General features: G+C 36.3%; 2 protein-coding genes and 1 non-coding gene across 6 annotated transcripts; all 3 read left to right on the forward strand.

Annotated features, from left to right (window-relative positions):
* Positions 1-3,306, forward strand: LOC111597130 (mitochondrial sodium/calcium exchanger protein). Its single transcript, XM_023311691.2, has 8 exons — positions 1-146; positions 202-422; positions 485-810; positions 881-955; positions 1,882-2,337; positions 2,411-2,550; positions 2,613-2,847; positions 3,023-3,306. The coding sequence occupies exons 1-8, from the start codon at positions 105-107 to the stop codon at positions 3,304-3,306; spliced, it is 1,779 nt and encodes a 592-aa protein (XP_023167459.2). The 5' UTR covers positions 1-104.
* Positions 3,307-4,590: 1,284 nt separating this feature from the next.
* Positions 4,591-23,159, forward strand: LOC111596998 (long-chain-fatty-acid--CoA ligase 3). Of its 4 annotated transcripts, none has more exons than XM_023311498.2 (10): positions 4,591-5,088; positions 18,403-18,541; positions 19,827-19,892; positions 20,327-20,765; positions 20,826-21,032; positions 21,101-21,575; positions 21,642-21,814; positions 21,876-22,139; positions 22,205-22,480; positions 22,552-23,158. In XM_023311498.2, the coding sequence occupies exons 2-10, from the start codon at positions 18,407-18,409 to the stop codon at positions 22,704-22,706; spliced, it is 2,190 nt and encodes a 729-aa protein (XP_023167266.1). In that variant the 5' UTR covers positions 4,591-5,088; positions 18,403-18,406; the 3' UTR covers positions 22,707-23,158. The 4 variants fall into 4 exon arrangements, with proteins under 4 accessions (XP_023167266.1, XP_030081958.1, XP_030081959.1 ...); XM_030226098.1 differs by lacking the exon at positions 4,591-5,088 and adding an exon at positions 15,050-15,123 and having other exon boundaries at positions 18,406-18,541; positions 22,552-23,159; XM_023311497.2 differs by lacking the exon at positions 4,591-5,088 and adding an exon at positions 18,193-18,270 and having other exon boundaries at positions 18,406-18,541.
* A 932-nt stretch (positions 23,160-24,091) lies between these two features.
* Trnal-cag lies at positions 24,092-24,174 on the forward strand. Its single transcript has one exon. It is a non-coding gene; the product is annotated as a tRNA-Leu (tRNA).
* The last annotated feature ends 2,807 nt before the right edge of the window (positions 24,175-26,981 follow it).

Consider the following 26,981-nt stretch of genomic DNA (forward strand, 5'->3'; position numbering starts at 1 on the left):
TCCAATCCCTTTTCGATCTTGAATACTAAATGTTTGGCATATACCTAATACGCCTATAGCTTTTGGCTTATAGCAGGTAGTCAGCGGGATAACTGTGCATCGAGATGGCAATGTTGATAGATGATTTCAGGTATTTTATGTCGAATGTATGTGGCGCATGTCCGTCGATCAGTCAGTGTTGTACGAATGCCTGGCTCACAGGTTAGTTGCCACAGCTTGTTGCGCGTCTCGTACAAGTACCGCTGCTCGATGGCCAGGGAGCTGGAGGACTGCCAAACGATAATCAACTACTTCAACTACTTCGAGCTGATGTATTGCCTGCTGCGCATCCACGAGGAGTCGTCGGACTACTTCGCGATCTTCCTGTTGCTCCTCGCGTATGTTGCATATTTGCTGCTGATGTCGATAGTTGTCGATCAGTTGTGAGTGCCCGATCAAGTTATCGATATCGATATCGATATCGCTCATACATCTGCTTGCTTAGCTTTACGCCCACGGTCAAGATTCTGGCCATGAAGCTGCGGCTCAATGAGTACTTGGCTGGCGTCACGTTGCTGGCCTTCGCCAACTCATCGCCCGACTTCGTGGCCAACCTGATGCCCATCAAGAAGCGCGGCGCTCTCTTCACCTGCACCATCGGCCACAGCCTGGCCGTGCTGCTCGTCTGCGGCGGCATGATCTGCTTTCTGAAGCCCTTCCAGATCGACGGCCACAGCACCGTCCAGAACCTACTCTTCCTCACGCTGGCCATCGAGCTGCTCACCTGCATAGTGTTCAGTGGGCATCGCGTGACCCGCGCAGACGCCTTGGGTGAGCACTCTCCACATCCCAGTCTGATTATAATATTGCACTCACTGCTATGCTTCCTCCCGAGCTCCAGTCCTATTGTCCTTCTACGGCATCTTTCTGATTGTCAACATTGCGGATCTTCTACTCATTAAGCATACCATAAGGAGTAAGTTGCATTGACTCGATCTAGCTGGGTGTAACTCTCCCTACGTATTCGTATCTGCCTCTATGTCTATCTATCTCTCTATCTTTCTGTCCATACTATATATCTATCTATCTATCTAGCTATCTATCGTAACTATCTGTATCTATCTATCTATATGTCTATCTATCTATATGTCTATCTATCTATCTATCTATCTATCTATCTATCCATCTATATCTGTCTATCTATCTCTATCTATCTATCAATTTAACTATCTATATTTCTATCTATCTGTCTATCTATCTATCTATCTATCCATCTGTCTATCTATCTGTCAATCTGTCTATCTATTTATCTATCTCTATCTATCTATCAATCTGTCTATCTATATTTCTAACTATCTATTTATCTATATATATTTCTATCTATCTATACATCTATCCATCTATCTATCTGTCTATCTATATAGGTTTTTGCTTCCGTATATATTTATTTATATCTTTCAATCTCTCTCTCTCTCTCTCTCTCTCTCTCTCTTTATATATCATCCATCTATCAATCTTCTTATATATTTATCTTTATTTCTTTATATTGATATCTATCTTTATATCTTTATATCTTTATATCTATATATATATATATATATATATAGCTATATATTTGTCTATATTGATTCACTTTATCTACATATCCGCCTATATGTCTGTATCTCTATCTATCTTTTTTCTATTCTATCTTATCTATCTATCTTATCTTATTTCTCTATTCATCTATCTAACTCTCTTTATATCTAGCTCTCTATCTATTTATTTTTCTACATATCTTTCTATATATTCACCTATATATGCTCAATCTTGAATACTATTATGACTATAGACTTAAAGTGTCAAGTCGTTCACCAGTCACTCAGCTCGTAATGCCCCCCTTTCCCTCCCCGTCTAATGCAGCACTGCGCTTGGAGCTGAAAGATCAACGAGATGGACAAGCACAAAGCCTGGAAAATAAGAAGAAGTTGGCGTTACTTAACGATTTGGAGCAGAACGATGTTATCAACTTCGAGTGGCACAGAACCCATGATGCAGATGACTTTGGCATGGCCATTCTAGGATCGGATAGCGCGGATTATGTGGCATATCGCACGATCTTGCACTCGCCGAGCAGCTCGAAGAATCGCTTGTTGTTCGCCGATCTCTGGGACTCGCTGAGACCCTACGACGCTCTCGAATGGCAGCTGGGCAACTGCTGCCAGCGGCTGCTGATCATCCTGAAGGTGCCGCTGCTGCTGCTCGCCACGTTGTTTGTGCCCGTCGTGGACTATGGGAAGCACAAGCACGGCTGGAGCAAGTTGCTCAACTGCACGCAGATCGTCACGAATCCGTTCCTCATCATCACCGCAGTGCACTGTAAGCGCGAGCCTGGCGAGCTCCTGGCTCTGTGATCTATTAATGAACTTGCCTCATTCTGCCCGCTCCTTAGCCAAGTTTGCCAGCGTCTACAAGTCTTGGTACATTGACTTGAAGCTGGATTATTCCGCTTGGTCCTTCTGCCTGACCGTGCCCTTGGCGCTGTTTGTCTTCCTCGATTCGCGCACCGATATGCCGCCTCGATATCATTTCGTAAGTATTTATCGATCTTCGATAACTGCTGCGGCCTGCTCCATTCAGTGTCGTTGCCACAGTTCTTCATCACTCTGAGCGCTTGCAGCTCTTTGGTGCTCATCGTTTTGTGCGTGGGCGAGATCGAGATACTCACCTCCATTGTGGGCGCGGCCTTCAATCTGGGCGAAACCTTTGTGGACATTACGTTTGGCTCCTTGACCAATGCCATCATCGATCTGCTGGCCGACTTCAGTCTGGCCATGCAGGGCTACGATAAAATGGCCTTTGCCGCCATCTGTGCGGCTCCATTTTTCAGTAAGTAAGCTCCATAGACTTTACTTTGGGATATTTTTTTTATATTTTTTTATATATTTATTAATTTTTTTTAATTTATATATTTTTTTATATTTTTTATTTATATTTTTTATTTATTATTTTTAATTATATTTTTTATTTATATATTTTATTTATATTATTTTATTCCCCGCAGGCATCGTCGTTGGCTTGGGCGTGGCATTTCTGTTCAATTCGGACGTGAGCATAAAGGGCTCGACATATTGGCTCTATGGGGAATATGGCGATAACTGTTATATATTTATCATGTTGGCCATATTCACCCAATTGTGGTGGTGCCTGACCCTGAATTTCAGTTCTCGTCGATCGGTTGGAGTATTTTCGTGGATTTTGTATCTTTTGTTTTTAGTTTATGCGATTGCAGCTGAGTTTAATCTGGTGCACGAGTTTACAAGAGATGATAGCTTTGAACTGCAATAGTTATAGCATATTATTGTACTCTTAAATTTGTAATTACATATATAAAATATACATATATATCAAACTCTTTCTCTTAATTATCTTTCTCTTAATTGCTAAGAGCGAACATAAGACATTACGAAGAGCATCAAAAGCAATCAGCAATCAGCAAATATCTTTGTCTTGCTCTGTCACATTAGTTCATTGGCCAACTAAGCTTTTTGCTCGCTCTTACATGTGAGAGCGATATGTCCAGAAACACAGCACAGAATCGAATCCATTCTCTGTCCTGCTCTGCCGTTTTAGCTTAACGACGCTTATCGCTCGCTGCAAAACTCTCTTATTCACTGGGCCAAAAATTAAAACGGCATGTGTTGTTTAATTATATTATTATTATTATCGGTGTGCAGAGAGTTGCAACAGTCATACAAGCAAAGAAACTCTTTGAAACTTTCGTGACAAACTGTTGTTTCTCTCCTTTCGTTAGTATTGCAAGCGTCTCTTTCTATGTCCTTTTCTTTTCTCATTCCGTTCTACTCTACCGTACACACAATTAGCAAACATACGACGCAAATGTTTTATAATTAAGAGTGGTTATAATCTTACACCCAGGCTGGAGGCAAAACTCAAAATTTTGTGAATTTTCCCCTGCCTTTCACAACGTTACCCATGAAACAAATGTATAATTTTTTATTTTCGTAAAATCAAAATTTCGTCTTATATTTTTAACGGTAAACTGTGCGCTTTTTTAGTGCTAAAAATAAATAGTAGCCTACCTTAGAGCTGGTAAAGTAGCGTGCGTTCATAATACAGGGTTCGTGTCTGTACTACACGTGGCCACGCTTATGGTGGTAGGCTTGGATTATTCGTTAAGTAAGAAAACTGGTTAAGCAATTTCGTCAACTAATATTTGTACTCTGTGGCAACACCAAAAACACGTGATATGCACTCTGTCATTGCAAAGTCAATAATGACGAAGGTAAGTCGAAAAAATACAAAGCCAATATCATAAGTATGTCATATCGCATAAAATTACCGATGCTTATTTTGGTAGCGAATTATCGATAAGTATGCTACTACATTTTATAAACATTTCAAAGTATTTTTATGTATAAAATTCATGTAAATGGTATGATATTCGTATATTTCGGTATAAGCGTAATTTGTGAGTACTAATTACTGCTACATAATGACACTATCGATATAATTAGAATTTGAAAAATTATTGTATTTACATTTCGATCTATCGATATTTTAATACGATATAAACATCAACAAGAAATAGATATAAAAAACAATTGGAAGCGCGCCGCGTGTTTGTAACAGTAAAAACCGCTGCATCTTCTAAATCGAATACTCTAAATAGTACATAATATTATTAAGTTATTCAATTACGGAATAAATCAAGTGCAACTGCATGCGCTGCAGAAGCAAGCAAAAATAAAGCAACTGAACCGCAAAAGTGAGAGAGTAACTGCAAACAGATTCGCCTGTGTGCGTGAGTGAGTGGTCCGAATCAGTCGGTGAAAATAATCGTGGCAAAAGCAAAAGCGACGGCGACATTTTATACACGTATCAGAAGCAAACTCAACGTGTTTTGAGAACGTTGTACTGGACGCGTTGTGGCTATCGCATATATATGTACATATATCTTCATAAGCATACATACAAACATAAGAAGTTTGAGTGATCATATACGTACATACATACCTATGTATGTAGATGCGGGCGCGAAATTAAGACGCATACTAAAATTTTTAAAACGCAATTGAAAGCACAACGTCGTTAACTTTAAAGCTTTGTGTAAGTAAGAAATTGTTCGCTTTTCGTCCGGTTGCCAATGAGCTGATTGCTTGTGTGTGTGGCTGTGTATGTTTTGTGTTTGTGTGTGTGTATGCGTGTGTGTGTGAACATGCCATCAAATTGGCAAAAGCGCAGCTACAAAGAAAAAATGTGCATAAGTGTGTAATTTGGTGAAAGTTTCATTTCAAAGAACAGTCAGTCCAATGAACGTTGAGCCAGTCGAATTCTCATGGAATAATGCCTGACAATGTGGTTAAATCGTCATAGCTAAATATTTCTGTGTGTGTTTCGTTTGTAGATAAACTGTTGCAGTTGTACTTAAATTGTTTACTTATATTTCATGTTTCATATTAAATTTATTATTGGTGTTTATTACATGTGCGCGCTCCTCGCTCTTCGCTAACTCTCTCTCTCTCGCTGGCTCTCTCGGTCATTATATCGTATGCCAATGCAAATAACGGCATTTCAAATACAACGACGCAAATGCACTGGGAATTACAATATTGTGAATACAGCAGGTAAAGTATTTAAATTTAAATCATACTCTCTTTAACGTATGTAATTAGTTATGTAGCTAGACTCTTCCTGTCTGTCGCTCAGCTGACGCAGGTCACACGCACAGACACAAATACACAAACACAAATGCACAGAGATAGGCGTGCATTTGCTCTCTCACACCCATTTGTTTTCCCTTTGCCGGCGTGGCGGCTCAAATATCACGCCACCTGATCCAATGGTCCGTGTCGAAAATACAAATGCAGCTGGTCTTATACGTTTCTTATACATCTACTTATACTCTTAAGCCTTTCATGATTTTAAACTAACAATTTGAAATTGTGGTAAACAGTGCGAGTTGACCTAGTTTTCATATGCAGGAGAGCAATTGCATTGAGCGCTACGCAATATTTGCATTATGCAATGTTGTCAGTGGCAACAGAGAACAAATAAAACAAATGATTTGTTTAGTTTATTATTTAGTTTATTATCTGATCACAATTACAATTTTTAAAATAATATTGATAAAACCAATGTGATAATAATATATTTAAAGCTGTCGCATTTTATGAATGTGCTTCAACGTTTCTCTTTTTGTCTTTCTTTCTCTTTCTGATGTTTGGCACTTCCCCTCTTAGCACGTGCATCAAGTGCTTTCTTGTAAAAGTACGCGCACGCTCTCTTCCAGGGTCGTGTTCTCTCGCGCTATCTCTCTCTGTCGTTCAGCTCTCTTGAGCAGGCTGACTCAGTCGCTCTGTTTTTACACCCACTCAGTTGCGTCTGCTTGGTTTATTATATACCAACTGAAAATCATGCGAGTTTTGTGCTGTTCTGGACTTTGAGGGTCACGAGGCGGGAGTCTGCTTGGGGGTCATCTGTTTGTGTGTGTGTGTGAGTGAGTGTTAGTGTGTATTGCGATGTGTCATCTGTTTATGTTGTTGTCATCGCATCGTCGCAGGCGAAGGCGCTGGCTGCCCAGCTGAGCCGACCGATGATGGCCCATGGAAATGTTGCTGCATTTTCAAATTAGCGACGGCGAGTCGATTTCTCGGGTGCGGCCTGTGTTATGGCCCGGAAGCAGTCTGTTATCAAAGTCGGCAGCAGTGCTTCAGTCACGTTTATTAGCTGCGGTCTGTTTTGCTTCAAAATGTAAGTTGCAGTTGCAGTTGCAGTTTTCTACATGTAAAAGCATATCAAGAGAATTTCATTTCGTAAAAAGAAGTTATATTTTGAATAATTCTTTTCGATTTTCTCATTAGTCCCGCATCTTTCAGTTTATTTTGTAATTCCTTTCAATACAGTTATACGAAAATATGTTTGCTTACACGCACACATCAAAAATATGCATGTATGTATTTCGCCGGCCGCAGCTTTCATTCATGGCCAAACCCAATTGTTAATGCCAACAGCAGCGCAGCAGCAGTAGATTCCATGGGGGTCAAGGAGTATTCAACGTTGTAAACAATGTGCTCTTTGACCTTTCAGCCCCGCGCCTTGGTTAACGTCAGCGAGCGTATGCTCTCTTCGCCTTCACACCGCGCTCTTGTACAGTTGACGCCGACGTCACACGCGATGCAATTTATTGCTATGTTATTCGCCCCATTTCGCCCTGTTCGCCCTATGCGTTCTCTTCGCCGCACTTTTGATGTGCTTTGTTGCTGCGCAACATTTCCCCTGAAACTCATACGATTTTCAGCTGGTATATCCAAAGGCCAAAGAAGACTAGAAAAACGAAAAAAAACGTGCCACGGCATGTTGCCACACCAACAACCCTCGACCGATTTTCCTGCACCCAGTGTGAATATGTCTGATGTTTTTCTTTTTCCGCTGTTGCAGTTGAGACCATACCAGAAAGTCACGCGATTCTTGGACCTATATGTATATATATGTATGTATGAATGTATGTATGAATGCCTGTATGTATATATGTATGTGTATAGTAGTTTATACATTTGCCCTTTAGTGGAATTTATATTATTTTGTTTGGCAGAGATACTTAGAATATATATAGTGATAAGCTAATCTGATTCCAGAAAAAATCAGATCTGAAGTAGTTTAGATATTTGTATAATATAATAACAATCCTATTTTTAAGAAAAAGTATGTGTATAATACATTAATCTGAAGTTATCAATCTGATCGAAACTTGATATGGCATTCAACTAACTAAATAAGTAAATCTAATTCATTTTGTTCTTCCTTCATACACAGAACTATTTACTATTGTAAAAACTGTTTTGGAATTACATTTTTATTCAACTATTCTCTAACAAATCTGCCGAACCTTTTTCTTTCGATCATTCAATACTAATATCAAGTATACTCCATGTGAGGAATGACTTTAAAGTTGCATCATCATCACGTAAATACTACGTTCTATCTCTACTGTAATTCTCAGCTGTTTCCGCAAGAAGTTTCTGATGATCAATACCTTAATATCTATAAAGTTACATCATCATCTTGTATGAACTATGCCCATAGTGCCTGCACCCAATCTAAATTTTATGGCGCGCCTCACTCACTTATCATAAAATTCTATATCGTAATCTCACTTTGATTGTAAGAACTAAAAACAATTGTAAAGCTTACCTCGTTATTGTTTATTCGACTTTGTTCTTGGGGTGACCATGTTTTTTGATTATATTTGACTTAAGTAGAAAAGTGTTGTAATATCAACGGGCCGTACAGATAAGTGTCATATACCATATGGATGTAATATGCATTAAAGCTTTTATTATAACTCAACTGGCTCAGAAGAAGGATCCTTAGCGTTAAAAGACCTATATTTCTATATATAACAAATCACATTTGGCAAGTTTATTAGTTTTGAAAGCTAAACTAAAGATATTACGAAATCTAATTTGTATATATCAAGTATTCAATTTATGCATGTGTATGTATATTAAATTTATACTTATTAGACAATAATCTATGTGTATTAAAGACTTTAGATAGTAGAAGAAAGAAATATCGACCATAAGCATCAAAGCAAAGTTTTTTTTTTAAATTTAACCATGAGAATTTCCTTGAAACTGTAGATGTATTCTATTTTAGGTCTCAGATACATAGATGACATATATATATATATACGTAATATTACTGTTTACTGATTACAAACATACATATACATATATATAAGCATGTATTTATGTAAGCTATAAGTTGTAAACTTCTCTCTCTCTCTTTCTCTTTGTGGGTGGTTTCAATACGTTCTAAGTTTGGCATGCGGCACGAAACACGTTTGCTTCTATAACGATAAACAATGAAGCACACACACACACATACGCACACACCTACACTCGTTGCAAACAATGTTCGCTTTAGTCACGAAGTTGAAATTTATGCGAAAAGATTTTCTAACCGGTTTTGCCACCGGCGGGGTGCGTTGAATTGCCCGTATTATGTTTTCTTTTTCTGTTTTTGTAAAATCATTAAACCGGCCTTTTGCGACGTGCGCTCAGTAATCATGATCATGGCCAAAGAGTTTATCTTGTGGAAAATTTTCACTTTGCATCGCTATCGCACGTGCTGTGCTGATTGAGGAGGCGGGGAGCTGGGAAAGCGCTTGTGATGGTCACTCTAAAGATAACTGCACGCATGCTTGTCTAGGTCACTTGAATGCATGTATGCATGTCTGTATGTATAAGCTGAGAGTGACGTCTACGTCAGTGCCACATTACTTTCCAACTCACACTCACACAAGATCGGGAGTCGGTGCCTTGCTGATGTGATGACGCGCAGGCGAAATGAGCGAGTGCAAAAGAGCGAAAATCTGTCTGGCTACTTATCTGCTTTTGCCAGTAGCTGTGTGTGAATGTGTTTTGTATGCGCATTTGTTTGTTCGCTCTCGCCGCTCTTTCGTTCTACTACTCTCTCTCTTCAGTTTTTATGGTCACTTGGCTGCAGTTGCCTGTAATCAAATCTATTTAAATATCTCCCACAAAATCTTCGGTTTGTTTGTTTTGCATGCTTTGTTACTCTTTCTCTTTTCCTTTCTCTTTTTTTTTTTTGTCTTTTTTTTAATGAAATATTCAGCGCGTCGTGCAAATATGTTATGAGTATTGTTGTTTTATTTCAATCTTCTTACCGAGCATTTTTCTCATTTTATGTGCGCTCAACAAGCTGCAAACACACACGAGCGCAAATAATAAAAAAACTACTGAAAATTATTTTTATTTTGGACTTTGACACAGTCATACGATGATTTTGTTACCCCATTTGAGTAAATGAGGCATATGTATATGCGTGTGAGTGGGAGCGTGAGATAAAGGAGACATAGAGACAATGACACAAGAATAATTGCTGTCTCGCTCACTCAATCGACAAGTATTTTGATCATAGGTCACTTGAAAATGACGCCAAGCGCTCTGATAAGTTGCAATGCAACTACATATGCATGCATGTATGTATATATATATATATGTATGTATATATATGAGGAAGCAGTGACAGGCGCCTTCTATCGCCTTGCACACCACGTCAATGTCAAGGCAACTCGCGTGTCATCGATACAATTTAATTTAAGCACCTTGTAGCAATGTTTATGGTCGCTCGAATGCCAAAGTTCAAGTGACTCTAAAGCAATGCGAGCAAATTAGCTCGTTGGCTTAACAAGGCAAAATTTAATTTAGTTAAATAGAAATTTTTAAAATCAAAATTTGTAATGGAAAAATTTAAAATTAAAATTTTTATTTTAAATATATATTTTTAAGTACGTTTAAAAAAAATCCCATATTGGAAAACTATAAGATACATTCCTAAACAATTTAGCTGTTTTTGTGAACAGGTAATTCCGAAAGTTAATTGAATAGAAATGTATTTAAGCCGGTTTACGTGCTCATATTTCTGTGCTAAATTGTTGTGACTATGTAAATCTATTATATATTTTATTGCTTCACAAAAACAAATATTTGTATTTACTAATTTACTACTAGTTAATCTTAGCGCATTTAACTGCACTAACTAATTAGCTGCTAAAGTAAAGAGAAACCCTATCAATTTACCCATTTAGCCTAAAAAGAAAGGATAGCATTTCATCAGATTATCATCATCTGGAAGCCAAGTCAAGGCATTTATTTCGCCTAGTTATTCTAGGGGCTCTTTCCAGTGATCGTTTCCAATGGCAACTTCATACGGCTTCGAATAGTTCACATAATAATGGATCTAAATATTTATGTTGTGGTATAAGGTTCTACTATTTCAATTACTCGATTACCTGCCTGGGACTTTGCACCTCAATTGGACTTTGTGCAGTCGCGCCAATTGCCTTGCGTGATTGTCGTTTAAAGAACTTTCCGACTCTGTCTCTGCTATATAGTTTTCAGTTTGATTTGTTTTAGCTGATGTCAGTGAAATCGAAATGAAAACGCCGTTAATATGCACAAATGCACTTTCAAGTTCGAGGTTGTTTAGCCAGTTGTTGTCGTCGATGTTGTTGTAGCTGTTGTAGCTGTTGTTGTCCGTTTCTCAGTTTCATTTCCAGTTAGTCGAGCGTGACGTTGAGCCTGCCTTTGGCTCAATGATTTCCACAAATTGTATTTTATTTTTAATATTTTTTCTGTTGTGTTTGCTTTGCCATATGTGCTGAAAACTCAAAGCCCAGTTGAAGCGTATATAGCTGTAAAAAGTGGAAAACGTGCATTTATCAAAGTACACAAAACAACAAAACAACATAACAACATACACTTGCCACTTGTTCTTATTGTGCTGAAAGTAAGTTCGACTTAAAATTCATAAAAAATAAAAGGAACTTTTTTCTATCCACATAATGAAGATCTTGCCTCAAGAGTGGAAGTGCAAGTGGTTTAAAGAAATTAAAGAAAAATAAACAAATAAAAAAAATAATTAAATTAAATAGAATAATCCCAGAGAGATTCTGAGCAGCTGGAACCACAATGTTCTGTATAACTTATATACAAATATTGATATATACAAATACTGTCATAACTGCCTTGCCTATTATGAATAATAGTATATATATAATTATATATTAGTATATATATAATGATAATATTTTCATATAGCTTGCTTGCTTAGTATATATTATATATTGAATTCCCACTTATGAATAGTTTTAGGAACAGACAAATCTATGGGCAGACAGGCATACTATATAACAGATGGCTATTTGGAATCATAACTTGATATGACATCACGTGCTAACAGCACTAAAGTAAACAATATATATATATATAACATATATACATGTTTATATATGCATATGCACTATGTTAATGCTACGCCTGCAATTGTTGTCAAATCAAAGCAATTTAAAAGTTTCACTCAAACAATTGAAAATGAATTGAAACCTGAACTTTGTGATGAAAGCGAGAATGTGAATCGTATATGACAAGCTAATGATCATAATGACCAACTGATGATCAACTAGAATTAAAAGCAATTACTAACATAATGACAATTGACATTAGAGCGGGTGATTATGAAGAGATCTGCTAGAAAAACATAATGCATAAATAACTATTTTTATCTAAATCGAATTGATTAAATCAGTTTTCGCTCGTTTATTCACTTGCTTTATATTTTGGACGAGCTTGTTGTTGTTGTGGAATTATAAAAGTACTCTAAAAACATGTTTGACGCTAATCAAGTGATACGTGTGCCTCATTTCCTGATTGTCTTAATCCAGATTACTAGTTGTGTGTGTGTGTGTTTGCATTGCTGTTTAGCGAGATGATCGGTGTCGTCGTCGTCGTCGAAAAAACAAGCAAGAACATTTTCAATCGTGGCAATCGACTGCATAATACTTGTTCACAGTTCAAAAACTATGATATATATAACTATTTTTGCATAGTAAGTCAACAGTAAACCCAATTACAAAGTTTATTCGTAGCTTTAAAGCTGTCAAAGATATAGTTCGTCTAGATATATCTTATAGATTGCAGTAAATATCGCTCTGCATAATTTAAGTTGTTTTTCTTTAGCTTCCCTTTATGTTCATAGAGCAACCAATATGCCCTTTTGCACTCTGGGAACGTGTATGAGAAACCTTTGGTTTTTACGGCTCCACTCAGTTGCTGTTAGTTTGCAATTTAACTTTGATCAGGGTCACGATCGTCGTCGTCGTTCGTAAGTTTCGTACAAAGTTCACAACTCAGACACAGCTACAATTGTGAATGCCTATAGAATTATCTATGGAACAAGCTTCTTCTTCTCTCTCTTTATCTCTCTCTATCTCTCTCTCTCTCTCTCTCTCTCTCTCTCTCTCTCTGAATACAATTTTCATGCATTAACCAACAATTTGATTATTGCAATTGGCTGCAATTGATTATTGCGCGTGGGTCTTTGGCACAAATTAATTTGCAACTGAGGGCGCTCTAATGTTTAACTAATTAAGTTAGCATATGAACGTTTATATAACCTTATATTTATTTGCTTAAAATAATCTTAGCAGTACAAGAAATTCGAAATTTATTTCTTAAAATTATCTTTGATCAGACAATTAGAACATATTGTGTTTAGAGATGCGTTTGATATGTAAAGATCTTGATATATCTCGAAGTGAATATCGTAATTGTGGACCTCTACATATTTTAACATAAATAATAAATATGTTACTGATATGTATGTTATTGACTCAGATATTAAAAAAATATATTTTTATATAAATAAACTACATTATATAGCTCCCATAAGTTCCATCTATAGTAAGCTAACATCACTTTCCTTTTCTTTTTTCTAATTTTATTTTTAATAATTACAATTTCTTAAAATAATTTTATATAGCATTAAAAATTTTTCAAATTAATTTTTATATTTATTTAATAATTTTTTCTTCTTAACTTTAAAATTTATTAATATTTGTTCTACTCTAAAATTTGTACATTTGACTTTTTTTCTGTTTCGCAAATAATCAGTTATTTCTGAAATTCTTTCATTCTATAAACAGAACACGTTTAAAAATGTTTCTCTTGTTATGTTTATTATCGGTTTTGTTTCTTTATTTGATGTGCGCAGCAGAGTTCAACGTACGCTTACGAACAATATGAAAAATGGCATGACATGCGCTGAAAACATCTAAATTTGAAATATATAATGTATACTACAGATGGCTAATTTACTTTTACTTTAAATAGCATATTTGGGCTAGCCAATTAGCTGTATTTAATACCAAAAGTTATTCTGCAAGGGTCCGGGTATCTGCAAGTCGAGCACTGCCCATCAACAGCTCATTTGTTTGACTTAAAAGTGTTTAATGTTGATAACTTAATCGTTTCGCAAGTGTGAACTTTGGTCAGCTTAATTAATTCGTTTATCTAGGCGCCAGATTCTATAAAGCATATAGCTATAGCTAAGGCTATAGGCGAATCCATTTATGAGCAAACTAATCAATGGGTAATTTTATGTAGACTTTGACCATGCTTCAAATGGTTTCTAACTTGTTCTTTGTTGTCCCAGTCTTCTATTCGCAGCATAAACAAAAGTTGTCGACGTGTTTGCTGTAAAATAAGAATTCATTCATCGGTCATTGGGCATCGGGCTTGACCTATGCCAATACTTTCGCTAACTACAAAAAAAAAAACAATGCGAATTTTACACGCATAACATGTTTTGTTGTCTCTTTCCTTTTGACATTAGGCTCTCTCGCTCGCTCGCTCGCTCGCTGCTTACGCAATGCGAATTTCGATTGTCTAAATTTAATTTCTGTGCTGTCTATATTTATATATAAACTCATACATACATACCGTCTACACTCACGCATTTAAATGAGCATATTTGTATCTGTATCTTTTGCTTTAAATGTATCTGTATCTGTACTCTAGTCTTTCTTTCTTTGTGCCTATTATCACATTTTGGCTGAAGACCAAGTCTCTGCAAGCCAAAACCAAAGAACTTGTTTTTTTGCTTCAATCATATTCAAATTTTTGTTTAATGAAGGCAAAATGAAAATAAAAATAAAAAACATTTAATTCTTATGTTTATTTTAACGTATTTCTCGCTTATCTTTTGCTTTATTTTTGAATGAAATTATTTACATTTGAAGACCATTTCTCAGTTGGTGAAGGCTAAACATATCTGTTCCAGTCTACTCTATATACGCATACCTCTATCTATCTATATTTGTTGCCTATTCATTGTCCCTATTGACTCATTACATAAATGCATCTTTTCTCTCTCTCATTTGTAGGTAAATGAAACATCGATTACAACTGCAGAACAGTGAGATCATCGTCTAAATGTTGCATATATCCGTTTGTCCCAAACCGTTGTTTACTTCTTATAGCTAACTACGTAGAGCATCCCGCATACGCATCACGCATCCGAGCATTGCCATCAAGAACGCAACTGTAACGCTTGGATTGGACACAAGGACGTATTCAATTGAGAAACTGACATCTAAAATTTCTCACCCGCCCGCTCATCGCTAACTGCGTTTCAGTGTGTCTGTGTGTGTGTGCGCGTGCGTGTGTGTGTGTTGGCGTGTGTGCAGGTGCAGTTGTGTGTGCGTGTATCGCTCCGTCTCTCAACAGCTTGACCTGCCACAGTAAAGCTTGGCAACATGTTCATCGAAGATGATGCGCAGTAAGTACCATTCCATTCCAACTTGATCTATCTATCTATCTCTCTGTACATATTTATGTTTTTTGTGCTACAAACTATCGCAAAGGTGTGGAAGAAAATGTCTGAAATTTGCTTGGTATAAGTAATTTATTTAAGTTATGCCTTTTTTCATTATGCTTTTTCTAATATTTATCAAAACTTTAAGGCCTTAAAGAACTGGAATATTTCAGACAAACATTAAATTTCATTTGAGATATATATGATATATGTGATGGAAAGGAGAATCGATAAATCGATTGATTAAAACAAGACTAGATCTGCAACAGTCTAGCATGACCTGACCAGATTGAGTTGGCTTTTATTTCTGATTTTGATCAATTTTATAGAGCCAGAAATTTAGAGTGGAAAATATTCCATTAATTTCGATTTCACATAAATTATAATATATCGATAAAATTTGCACAAATCAATGCCATTTTCTTATGATACTCTTAACACTTTTTTTTAAAAATAAATTTTAAATTTAGCACATTTTATTTTATAATAATATATATAATAACGATAAGCAGTATTTCGAGGAATTATAATTTGGAGACAGATAAAAGTATGGATAAGAAGTTTATTTTAAATGTATTAAAGAAGAGTTAATATATAAAAAGTAATATTTAATTTGAAATTACTGATAAGAGAGTGAGACATTAATATAATTTGGAAAGATAAAAAAAGTTAAAATAGTTTTATCTATAAGTAAAACCTTATTTCGTGCCTAAAATAAGTCCAATTGCCATAGAAATATGGCCCAGTTTCGCACTCAGTCTCTTCAGATACCTATTAATGAAAATTGTAGTTAATTTTGTTATCTAGCGGCTATAAATAATAATCGACTGTTTTATTGATATACTCGATTGAAATTAGTATGCAATTCGTTAGTCGAGTAAACACTTTGCTTCGATTGATTGCTGTCTACTCAATGGCTCATGAAACGAGTCAGAATCAGCAATGATTATTATAGGCATTCATCCGTCACTGTGATCTGCTGTTGTCCGACATAGATGCATTTCCTATGGCTACGCAATGTCGTAATCCACGAAGTGGTGCAGGCATTCAAGTTCAGGGACGTGACGTCGCCACGTTCTGCTTATCAAGTGGAACACGGCTTATCAAAAGGTTTTTAATATACATACATTAAGCACTGATTGCGAGCACAATAAAAGCGAACATTCGATTATTTGGCGTGTAGAGGAAATACACTCCGATATCGTGTCGTGCCCGAGACTATATCTATATTGCTGATAGCCATATCTTGATTTCTATGAATTATAACTTGATTCTGATGGAATTGTGAATATTAATAGTAGTTGTTTAGGTACGTAAGAAATATAACAAAATCACGCTACTTGAGACTTTAAACTTTAATTATTCGCTTACCGAATTGATAACGTATGGAACGTCAGTGCAAAGGTTGATAATTGAGTTCACATACAGCTGCTGATTAGCATGTTATTTTCACACACACACATATATATACTTGTATGAGCCCCTAGGCCACATTACTATCTACACTTCCAAACACACGCACACATATATATATATATATATATATATATATATATATATATATATATATATATATATGTACATATGTACATAGGTGCCGCTGATTGCCTACAGGTGGTTCGCTGGTCTGGAGATAGTGGCTTAAACTTAAAAAAAAAAAAACAGATATATAAATAACCTTCAGTTTGTTGAAATTTCAGGTGTTAGCTAGACGAATGGGTAATCAGATAAATAAATAACTTATTTTAATAGAAATATAAAGTAGTAGAATGTACTGGGCAAAGCTTTTAAATATGTTATGACAGCAGAAATAATATATATAAATATTTTTATTTATTTAAATATAAATAATTGGAATGATTGGAATAAAATGATATTTTAATAATATATTCATTTTATATTATTAAATAATTTATTATATAAATTTTATATAATTATATGATACAATACAATAATATGATATCATATAATATAATAATTTAATTTTACTAATTTTGCATTCAAGCCACGTTTTGATTTTTAATTTAATTAAAAATGAAATCATTTTCCTACCAATTAAAATAAATAAATCTGAGGAATTTGAGTCATCAACTTCAGTTTACTTTACACCGCTTGCGACAAATTAAGATTATCTATAATTATTTTAATTATATTTGTTTAAGTTCGAGAAGCAGAGAAATATGCAGTGTTAATTCCCATGCAAACTCTCAGCTCGTCATCCAATGAGCTTTGATATTTTCAAAGTTTTGATGCCTGATCTGCTCCTATCAAGAAAAGATTTCATTTGAAATTCCTTCTAGACCTATACCAACACGGTTCTAAGTAAATTATTGTAATAAATTTAAGTTTTCCACATTTTTGGCAGAGTCACTTGTTTCTATTTATAGTTGATTAGGCCATACCGAAAATAGCTTTGAGCAGCCTTAAGGGGGTAATCTGTGGCTGCTACAAATGAACTTAATCTTAAATTCATAGTAATAAATGGGGTAACATAATTGAGTTTTCGCATCATAAATCACTTAATTTAATAGTTTTTAATCTACAGTTGGGTTGACAAATGAGTATGACCCTAATATTTATGACGGAACTCAAGAACCTGAGAAGAAACGTTTATTAGGACTATGACATAGTTAGTAATTGTGTAAGGTATTGCAAGGTATATATATATAGAGAAATTTGTATTTGAGAGAGAGTACATAGAAGTACTTTTAAGAGTGAGAGGAGAAGATAGCAGCTTGGCCTTATATCTTGATAAGAGATAACATTTGTTGGAGATAGATAGAGAGAGAGAGAGGTCGAAAGAGGAGAAAGCGTAGCTTGTTCCATCAGTGGACTTAAGCCATCTTATTCCACTTTTACGTAGGCCTTACAGTTATATTCTAAGGGCTGTGCTGCAATATACGCTGACGTTAACTTGGTTGATCAGAACACTGCAGCTTATCAGCGTGTTATCGCTTAAGTAGCAGCAGCAGCAGCAGCAGCAACAATTGAGCGATTGGCAACCCTTTTTCAGTATTGGGGCCGGAAAGATTTGCCAACTGAAATCAGTTAGCTTTCAACTTGCGACGGCACTAGAACTACCAAGTGATTTACTCTAGCTGATAACGTAGTGTAAGCACATATATAAACACGCACACACAAATATATATATTTATATATATAGAGGTAGTTGATTTATATGCCTCGCAGCTGCATGTAATTGAATTTTTAACTAATTTCCATTTGGTTTTTTTTGTTTTCCCCCAGAATGGATAGCTTCTGGGTGCAGAGTGCACTGGGCGCCATCAAGGCGCTGGCGTTTGTCTATGATATAATCACGCTGCCGGTCTACTTGGTAATGCAGGCACCATGGAAACGTCGACAGGACTCAAGGCGTGTAAAGGTATGTCGAGTGCGAATGCGAATACGAATACTGCGTCTCTATTCCTAAGCCGACAGCCGGAAGGTTTATTTTATAGTGGTGCAAAACCTACTTAAGTTGGTTTTTTTTTTATTTGTTTCAGCTTTAAGTTACTCCATCGCATGCTTCTTTTTACCAATTAACTTTAAGTATTGCGTATGTGTTTGTATGTGCAGCCATTTGACTTCTACTTTTAGCTGTATTATTTAACAAATTGCACGTCCTCTCAGTATTTCAATTAGTTTGCTCATCATGCAAAGTAATTTTAGCCTTAGCTTATTAAATTGCATTGTTTTGTTTCTTTATGACTAAAACTAGCTGATTGATGATACGATTAGTATTAGTCTAGTAATAGTTGTATTTTCCATACTTGAAGCTAAAAGAAGAACAGCAATAAGTAGACTTACTATTGATTACTTTTGCTGGAACAAGTTGGGAATTGTAGGCAAGACAAGCATTGGTAACAGTAGAAAAAATAAATACAGAGCAAGGAACTGAGTTAGATCAGAGACAACAGTTTAAAGCAAAAGCAGTCATAAATGAAAGTAAGTTTCCTTTTCTATATATAAATATATATTCTTCCATGTTCCAAATACAATTTGTAGTTGCTAAAGCTATGCCAACTCATAATTTGCAATCTTAACACATATTCTCTTAATCAGTTTTTCTAAATTTTAAGACATTGTTTTCAAGAATTAGTTATCAACGTTGATTATACGTAAGATAGAATTTTAAATACTCGAAATGCGGTTTCCTCACTATTTGACAGTTTGTTGATAATGTTTGATAGCGCGACGGGGGTAATGTTCTTGACAATGTTTAGATTGGCATTAGCTACAAGCTGAATAAGCTTACATATATATTATTTTCTTTTATTATAAAATGTTTATTAATAAATTTCTAGTCCTCAAGAGTCATTCATTTTGTTAGTCATTTCATTAACTAAAATTTGTCATAAAAAATCGTGGCGCATTTGAATGAAGTTTTATGATGGTATTACCTTCTAAGTCCTTTTAATCTTATATATTTATATATATATATATATATATTTATGTGATTCATCGCATGCGAGTTTTCTGTGAACCAGTGACATAGTCAGCCTTTGATAACTTAAGTTATCGGCACTTTGAACACTGATAAGGGCACATGGAAGAAAATGATGCAGACTATAAATTTAATAGGCGTATTGAAATAAATCGATCGTAAAATGCACTGTTATTATGCCATATAGCTAATTGGTATTTTTAACCCTCCTTCCAACTCGCAGGCCACGCTCATAAACAAGAAATTATTGGTCGATGAGCCCTCCAAATACAGCGCGGATGACATTGAGGTTTAAATTTCCATAAGTGTTTTTCTATTAGATAAATGGGTTTCTTTGTAAGAACTAAAATTTTTGGTGTCTGTTAATCGATCCCCACGATCCCCACATAAAACATAAGTCCACGTCCATGTCCAACAACGCACAAACACGCTCAACACATCGGTCGTTGAAACATATATATATATAATATATACATATGTATATATATTAATATATATAATGGTATCCATACTAATTTCACTTGGGATTCAGTTTGTTGTAATGGGTATCCTCATACCTGCCAATCCAATCCAATTCAATCCAAATCAAACCAAACACACAAACACCACCTTTTGTCATACACATGCTTGGTATTCCCCTTTGGTTTGTTCTTGAAGGCAACTTTTCGACTTAAACTTTACTGTTCGCACTGTTTCTTACATCTATTTGTTCGTCCGTTGCAGGCCAAGATAATCAAGAATGACGAAACCGAGCTGACTTACCGCACCACGGAGCCGCCGCGCGAGGTGCATGTGAAAATGCTGCAGGAGAACATTGATACGCTGGAAAAGGTGTTCAACTATGTGGCCAAGACACACTCGACCAAACGCTGCCTGGGCACTCGTCAGATACTTAGCGAAGAAGACGAAACACAGCCAAACGGACGCGTCTTCAAAAAGTATAACATGGGCGACTACGAGTGGAAGAACTTCATCGAGGCGGAGCGTATGGCAGCGAGCTTTGGACGTGGACTGCGCGAACTTGGCCAGGCACCACGAGAAAATATTGTTATCTTTGCTGAGACTCGCGCCGAGTGGTTGATAGCAGCCCACGGATGCTTTAAGCAGGCCATGTCCATCGTTACCGTCTATGCTACGCTTGGCGATGATGGTGTGGCTCACTGTAAGTAGATTGGAAGCGGAAGTAATTGATAAATGTTAAATCTGTATACTAAACTTGTAGGCATAAGCGAAACTGAAGTTACAACTGTTATCACCTCGCACGATCTGTTACCAAAGTTTAAGACTCTGCTGGACAAATGCCCCAAGGTGAACACCATCATCTACATGGAGGATCAACTGCATAAGACCGAAACGACTGGATTTAAGAGTGGAGTCAAAATACTGCCGTTTGCTCAAGTTGTTAAAATCGGAAACGATAGCAAATTTGGTATGTATTGAGTGCGACGATAAATAAAGCTAAAGAAAAGCATAAATTAATTCGCTGCTTATTTACAGAGAACGTGCCACCGAAGGGCGAGGACACTGCCATCATTATGTACACTTCCGGCTCAACGGGCACCCCGAAAGGTGTTCTGCTGTCGCACAAGAATTGCATTGCCACAATGAAGGGCTTCTGCGACATGGTCACAATTTACCCGGAAGATGTTCTGATTGGCTTTTTGCCGCTGGCGCATGTGTTTGAGCTGGTGGCGGAGAGTGTTTGCCTGATGACTGGCATCTCAATTGGTTACTCAACACCGCTGACGCTTATCGACACAAGTAGCAAGATTAAGCGTGGCTGCAAGGGTGACGCTTCAGTGCTGAAGCCCACATGCATGACATCAGTGCCGTTGATACTGGATCGCATCTCTAAGGGCATCAACGACAAGGTCAATTCCGGCTCAGCATTCAGAAAGGCGCTATTTAAATTCCTCTACCAGTACAAAGTCAAATGGATACAGCGCGGATATCGGACGCCGTTAATTGACAAGTATAAGTTACACTGAGAATGAGTTTCTATTCATTTTGTAACATTTGTTCTCTGTTGCTTCGACAGATTGGTCTTTGAGAAGGTCGCCAAGCTGATGGGCGGCAAGGTGCGCATTATCATGTCTGGCGGTGCGCCGCTTTCGGCCGACACACACGAACAGATTAAGACTTGCCTGTGTGTTGATCTAATACAAGGCTATGGACTGACAGAGACCACATCTGGTGCTACAGTGATGGACGGTAAGTGAACTTACGAGTTTTAAATATGAAGTCTATTAAAGGTCTATTAAAATCCTTACAGCCCGAGACATGACCTACGGCCGCACTGGAGGACCCTTGACTGTTTGCGACATTCGGTTGGTTAACTGGGAAGAGGGCAATTACCGTGTTACCAACAAACCCTATCCACAGGGCGAAGTAGTGATTGGGGGCGATTGTGTGTCACAAGGTTACTACAAGCTGCCTGGAAAAACCAATGAGGACTTTTTTGAGGAAGACGGACGTCGTTGGTTCAAAACCGGCGACATTGGCGAAGTGCAAACCGATGGCGTACTTAAGATAATTGGTATGTGCCCAATTCATATACTTCCCGCTAAGATATTTGTTTAAATTTGATTTACTTGCTTGCAGATCGTAAGAAGGATTTGGTTAAGCTTCAGGCTGGTGAATATGTTTCCCTGGGCAAAGTCGAATCAGAGTTAAAGACATGTGGCATTATTGAGAACATTTGTGTCTATGGTGATCCAACAAAACAATTTACCGTCGCGCTGGTCGTGCCGAATCAGAAACATCTTGAAGAGTTGGCCGAACGGAATGGACTAAAGAACAAAACGTTCGAGGAGTTGTGCTCATCAAAAATCATGGAAAAGGCCATACTCAAGGAAATAAGCGAACATGCGCGGAAATGTAATGTCCAACTTATAATATTTGATTTTCTGATCAATTTAACGAGTATTTAACTTTTTTCAACTCTATAGGCAAATTGCAGAAATACGAGGTGCCTGCCGCTATTACATTGTGTAAGGAAGTTTGGTCGCCAGATATGGGTTTAGTGACGGCTGCTTTTAAACTGAAGCGCAAGGACATACAGGACAAATATCAGCACGACATCAATCGCATGTACGCTTCATGAAAGTCAATGTACTGAAGAACAGGAGCAGCAGTGAAGCTAATTGTGTACTAAATATAACAATTGTTTTAGTATAGCTCAAAAGAAAACATGCGTTATTAAAAACCAAACTAGCTTAAGTACTAAAAGATCTAAAAACCAAATAGGCACACATCAACAGCTTCGCCTGTAAAGAAAAAATTTGTATTAAGAAATTGGTTGATTTTATGTGCTATTCTTTGCTTTTCTATATTATAATATAAATAAAACTATGTATCGAGTTTTTAGACATATGTAGCTTGGTTTGGTTACCTTTGTTTTGTACCATGCTGTTGATGTTGATGATGATGATGATGATGATGATAATGATAATGATTACGAATGAATGACAATGAATAGTGAAACACAAATGATAAAACGGTTACAATTGATGTACAGTTTTTGGTTTTTAGTACACTTTTGTGGCAAGTGGAAAATTGAGTAAAAAAAAATTATACATTTTTTTTATATATACATAAAAGAAAATGAAAAAAACTAAGCTTAAGTGGTTGCCTAATAATTATGTACATATTTACATATACACACAATCGCGTATATATCAAAATCTAATCGTAGATTTGAGTATACATATAGAGCGTACTTCTTTAAATTTAGTTTAATAAATGGCAAATATTGAAGTAATGAATTGTAGCAAATATTAAAACACAAAACAACATGTTCTGAATTAAAATGCAAAATGCAAACACAAATTAATTAATACATATGTATTTCATTACTCTATGCTGGGAACACCATTACTAAGAACCCTCCATGTGCACAGAAAGGTAATAACAAATGATTGTAAATGTATTTGTTTTTCTAGGCATACCAAGTAAGAGCAACAATTGCAATTCAAATTCATAATCAGAATAAGAAAGACTTAGCGCTAAAGGAAAATTCAAATGAACCTTGAATTTGCCTAAACTTTGATTAAGTGCAAATAAGTTCGATTATAAATGTTAGTCATATTTTTAGTTACCCAAAAGACGAGACGTTGCGTTTCGAATACGATAAATTCTAGTGTACGAAGGTAACGCATATTTCAAATATCGCAATTCATTTTGTATGCTAAGTATTTACATACATATTTTAGATAGCATCCTTTATTTCCTAGTGTTATTAGAATGAGTTACATACAAAACGAAAGTCGTACATTAAGCAAATTACATCATTGTACATTTGGGTGTATAAATATTGAAATTGATTAATAAAAATATTTAAATCTATAAATATATTGATATTTTGTTTATGAAACTGATGATGCAGTATTGTTTAGCATATAAAATTAAGATATATGCGTATATTTATATATTTTTTATGTTCAGTGGAACTTAACAACTCAAGGCTTTGTGGCTGGCAGCCGTCAACGTGTCAGGATGGCCGAGTGGTCTAAGGCGCTGCGTTCAGGTCGCAGTCTACTCTGTAGGCGTGGGTTCGAATCCCACTTCTGACAAGCTAGTTTTTTTTTATTATATATTTTTTGGAAAGCAAACTTCTACGTTTTATATGATTAATTCAATATTTTCATTCCTATCTGAGAATATATATACCTATATATATATATATATATATATATATATATATATATATATATATATATATATATAGAAAAAGTATCACTAGTAATTTCGAATTTAATATTTTATGCTAAGATTCGTTAATTTTGATGCTGATTCTTTTCAAAATATATATTTAATATATTTATTATTACCTTTTTAGCAGAGAAACACGTTTGCTAGACTTGTACTTGGTACACAGCCAGCAGTTGCTGGCTGAGTTAAGATTGAGGTTTACGAGGTTTACCTATATTAAACATCTGATCAATGCGTAGTATTCTATGGCTATGGCTTGTTTTAAACCTATCTTAAGATCTAAAACATTGCCCTACATAATACATAATATTTACGAATTTTCAAAAGATGCTATGCGAAATAGTAGTAGTAGGTGTCATAGAAATAGGTGCTCCAGTAGTAGCAGTACCCATATAAGAGTCTTTAAAATAGTGGATCCAGTAGAGGTAGTAGTAGAATTAGTAGCTCTAGTCGTAGTAGTAGGAGAAATAGTAGTTCCAGTAGTAGTATCAGTAGAAGTAGTAGTAGCTATATAGTAGTAGTTGTAGTAGAAGCTGTGTAATAGTAGTAGCAATAGTTCGTTGTTGATATTAGTTTACTTAACTTTATTTCTTAAAGAAATGTTTTCAATTCAGAAACTAATCTCAAATATTTATTTTCTATGGCATTTATGTTATGTATGTTAGTGTGGTTCGATGCAGATTTAAATATAGTGGAAGGCAAGCAAATTGACAAGGTTTGAACTGAGTGATAATAAATATATATAATATGTATATAAGGCTCTATCTGAGATGTTTTCTGCTGCACAATTTAATATATAGTCATGTTTAGATATGCTTTGAATACCCTGTAAATGGACTTAAACATATTTTGCGAACTGACAATGCAATATTTTAATGCTATTATTATAAGAATGTTTTTAATCTCTCTCTCTCTCTTTGTCTCTCTTAATTTGCATTGTGTAAATACATTCGCATGAGGTTTCATTGGCTTTTGAGACTTGTTTTTATTGCGATTCATTCGATGTTTGTTCATGGCGCAGTGGAATGACACAATTTACACGCTCGACTGCAGTCGCCGTGTGCAGTATTTACTGTAGCACTCTGTGGATGTGGCTGTGACTACCTGTCCTGTACCGTGCTGCGCTGCGCTGCGCTGCTCTGCGTTTTTATGGCATTTAAAATTGTTAATGTTTTGCTTGAGCTTGAGCACCCAGCCGGCCATTTATAATGCCACCTGGCTGTGGCAGCTGCAGCAAAAAAAGAACGCTGCATACCTTTGGGCTCGCCTGAAGTCACCTGAAGTGCGGCTAGTGCCAAGTAGGTCCACTAACGTCCACTAATGCAACAAATAAATCATGAAAAATCTCCCTCAACTGGGCCAAAGGGCTAAATTCCAAACGAGAAAGGTTTTCTTCTGACTGGCTTGTTGGCAATGGATAAGCGATGATAATTGTAGCAGCAGAGAAAAGCTGTTGGCATCTCGGTGAGTGTGCTGAAGATATAGATAGAGATATCTATAGAAGATATATCGATAGATATAGTCATACAGCTATACTCAGATCTAAGCTGAGAAAGCCATGAAAGACACAGCTCTTCAAGCTTACTGACCTATGAAGACCCTTCTAGATAGGCAAAATCAAACCTTTCATTAGCAGAGCTCCTTCACTTTGTACTAAACATACTCAAACATGCCTGAAATTTCACAAACTTCAAAGCTATCTCCATATCAGCTAATTGGAGCAGTCGTGGCTGCAGCTGGGCTAATTAAATTTTCCTTTAACACCTGATATGTGCCCGGGTAATTAGCTTAACAGCCTACTGAGCGCATTGCGACGAGATACGAGTAGCTGGGGATGCTCTAAGCATTAAAAAAAAAAACTATTTATCAGGCTAATGCTCTAGTCAAAGACGCAAACATAGACAGCTTGAATACGCCTGACTGCACGACACTAATAAAATTAATAGACTATAAAAGTCACACACACACACACTCTACACACACCGTGGGTAGAGTTGGAGATGCACTGAAGTCTGAGAGTTTGAAATGAAATGTTAAGAATTTCCTGCTCATACGTAACGCTCAATGGATTTTGGATGACAGACACTCGCTTAGGGTTCGGCTGCCTGGCGGGGGTGGGAGTGTGGGCCAGACCAGCTTCATGGCTAAAAGCGTCAACATTTGGGTCCTGCAAAATGGTGGCATTAAATGGGATTGGGTCAACACACGCATTACTTTTCTGTTCTGCTGGCACCGGGCATGTGGCAGGATAAGAATTTTATGATGTGTACAAATACGTTCGCATAACTCATCTGCAATTGCAAGGCTACTATTTTATAGTATCTGTTTTTTTTTCTTCTTTTGACTATAAATGATTCGATGAGCGTAGCAAAAAGTGGAGAATCGAGCTGCATTGCCTACGCCAGCTACAGTGGCAGTCATAAATATAGGCTCGATCTAGATGTTCAAGGCGTAGAATAAAATGAATGTACGAGTTTTTTATTTATAATGGCAGCTGAATGCTATGCAGGTTTAACAGTTGAGGTTTATAAAAAATAAGAAGTAAAGTAATAAGAAGTAATACTTTGTAACACTTTGAGTGAGCTCTCTAAGTAGACGAACCTCAAAGACTTAACTGCTGTAGTGAAGCTTGCTTGCTTCACTAGAAGTTTCACAGTCAAATAGCATT

The sequence above is a fragment of the Drosophila hydei genome, unplaced genomic scaffold (assembly GCF_003285905.1).
Source record: "Drosophila hydei strain 15085-1641.00,03,60 unplaced genomic scaffold, DhydRS2 tig00000060-arrow-pilon, whole genome shotgun sequence".
Lineage (NCBI taxonomy): Eukaryota > Metazoa > Arthropoda > Insecta > Diptera > Drosophilidae > Drosophila > Drosophila hydei.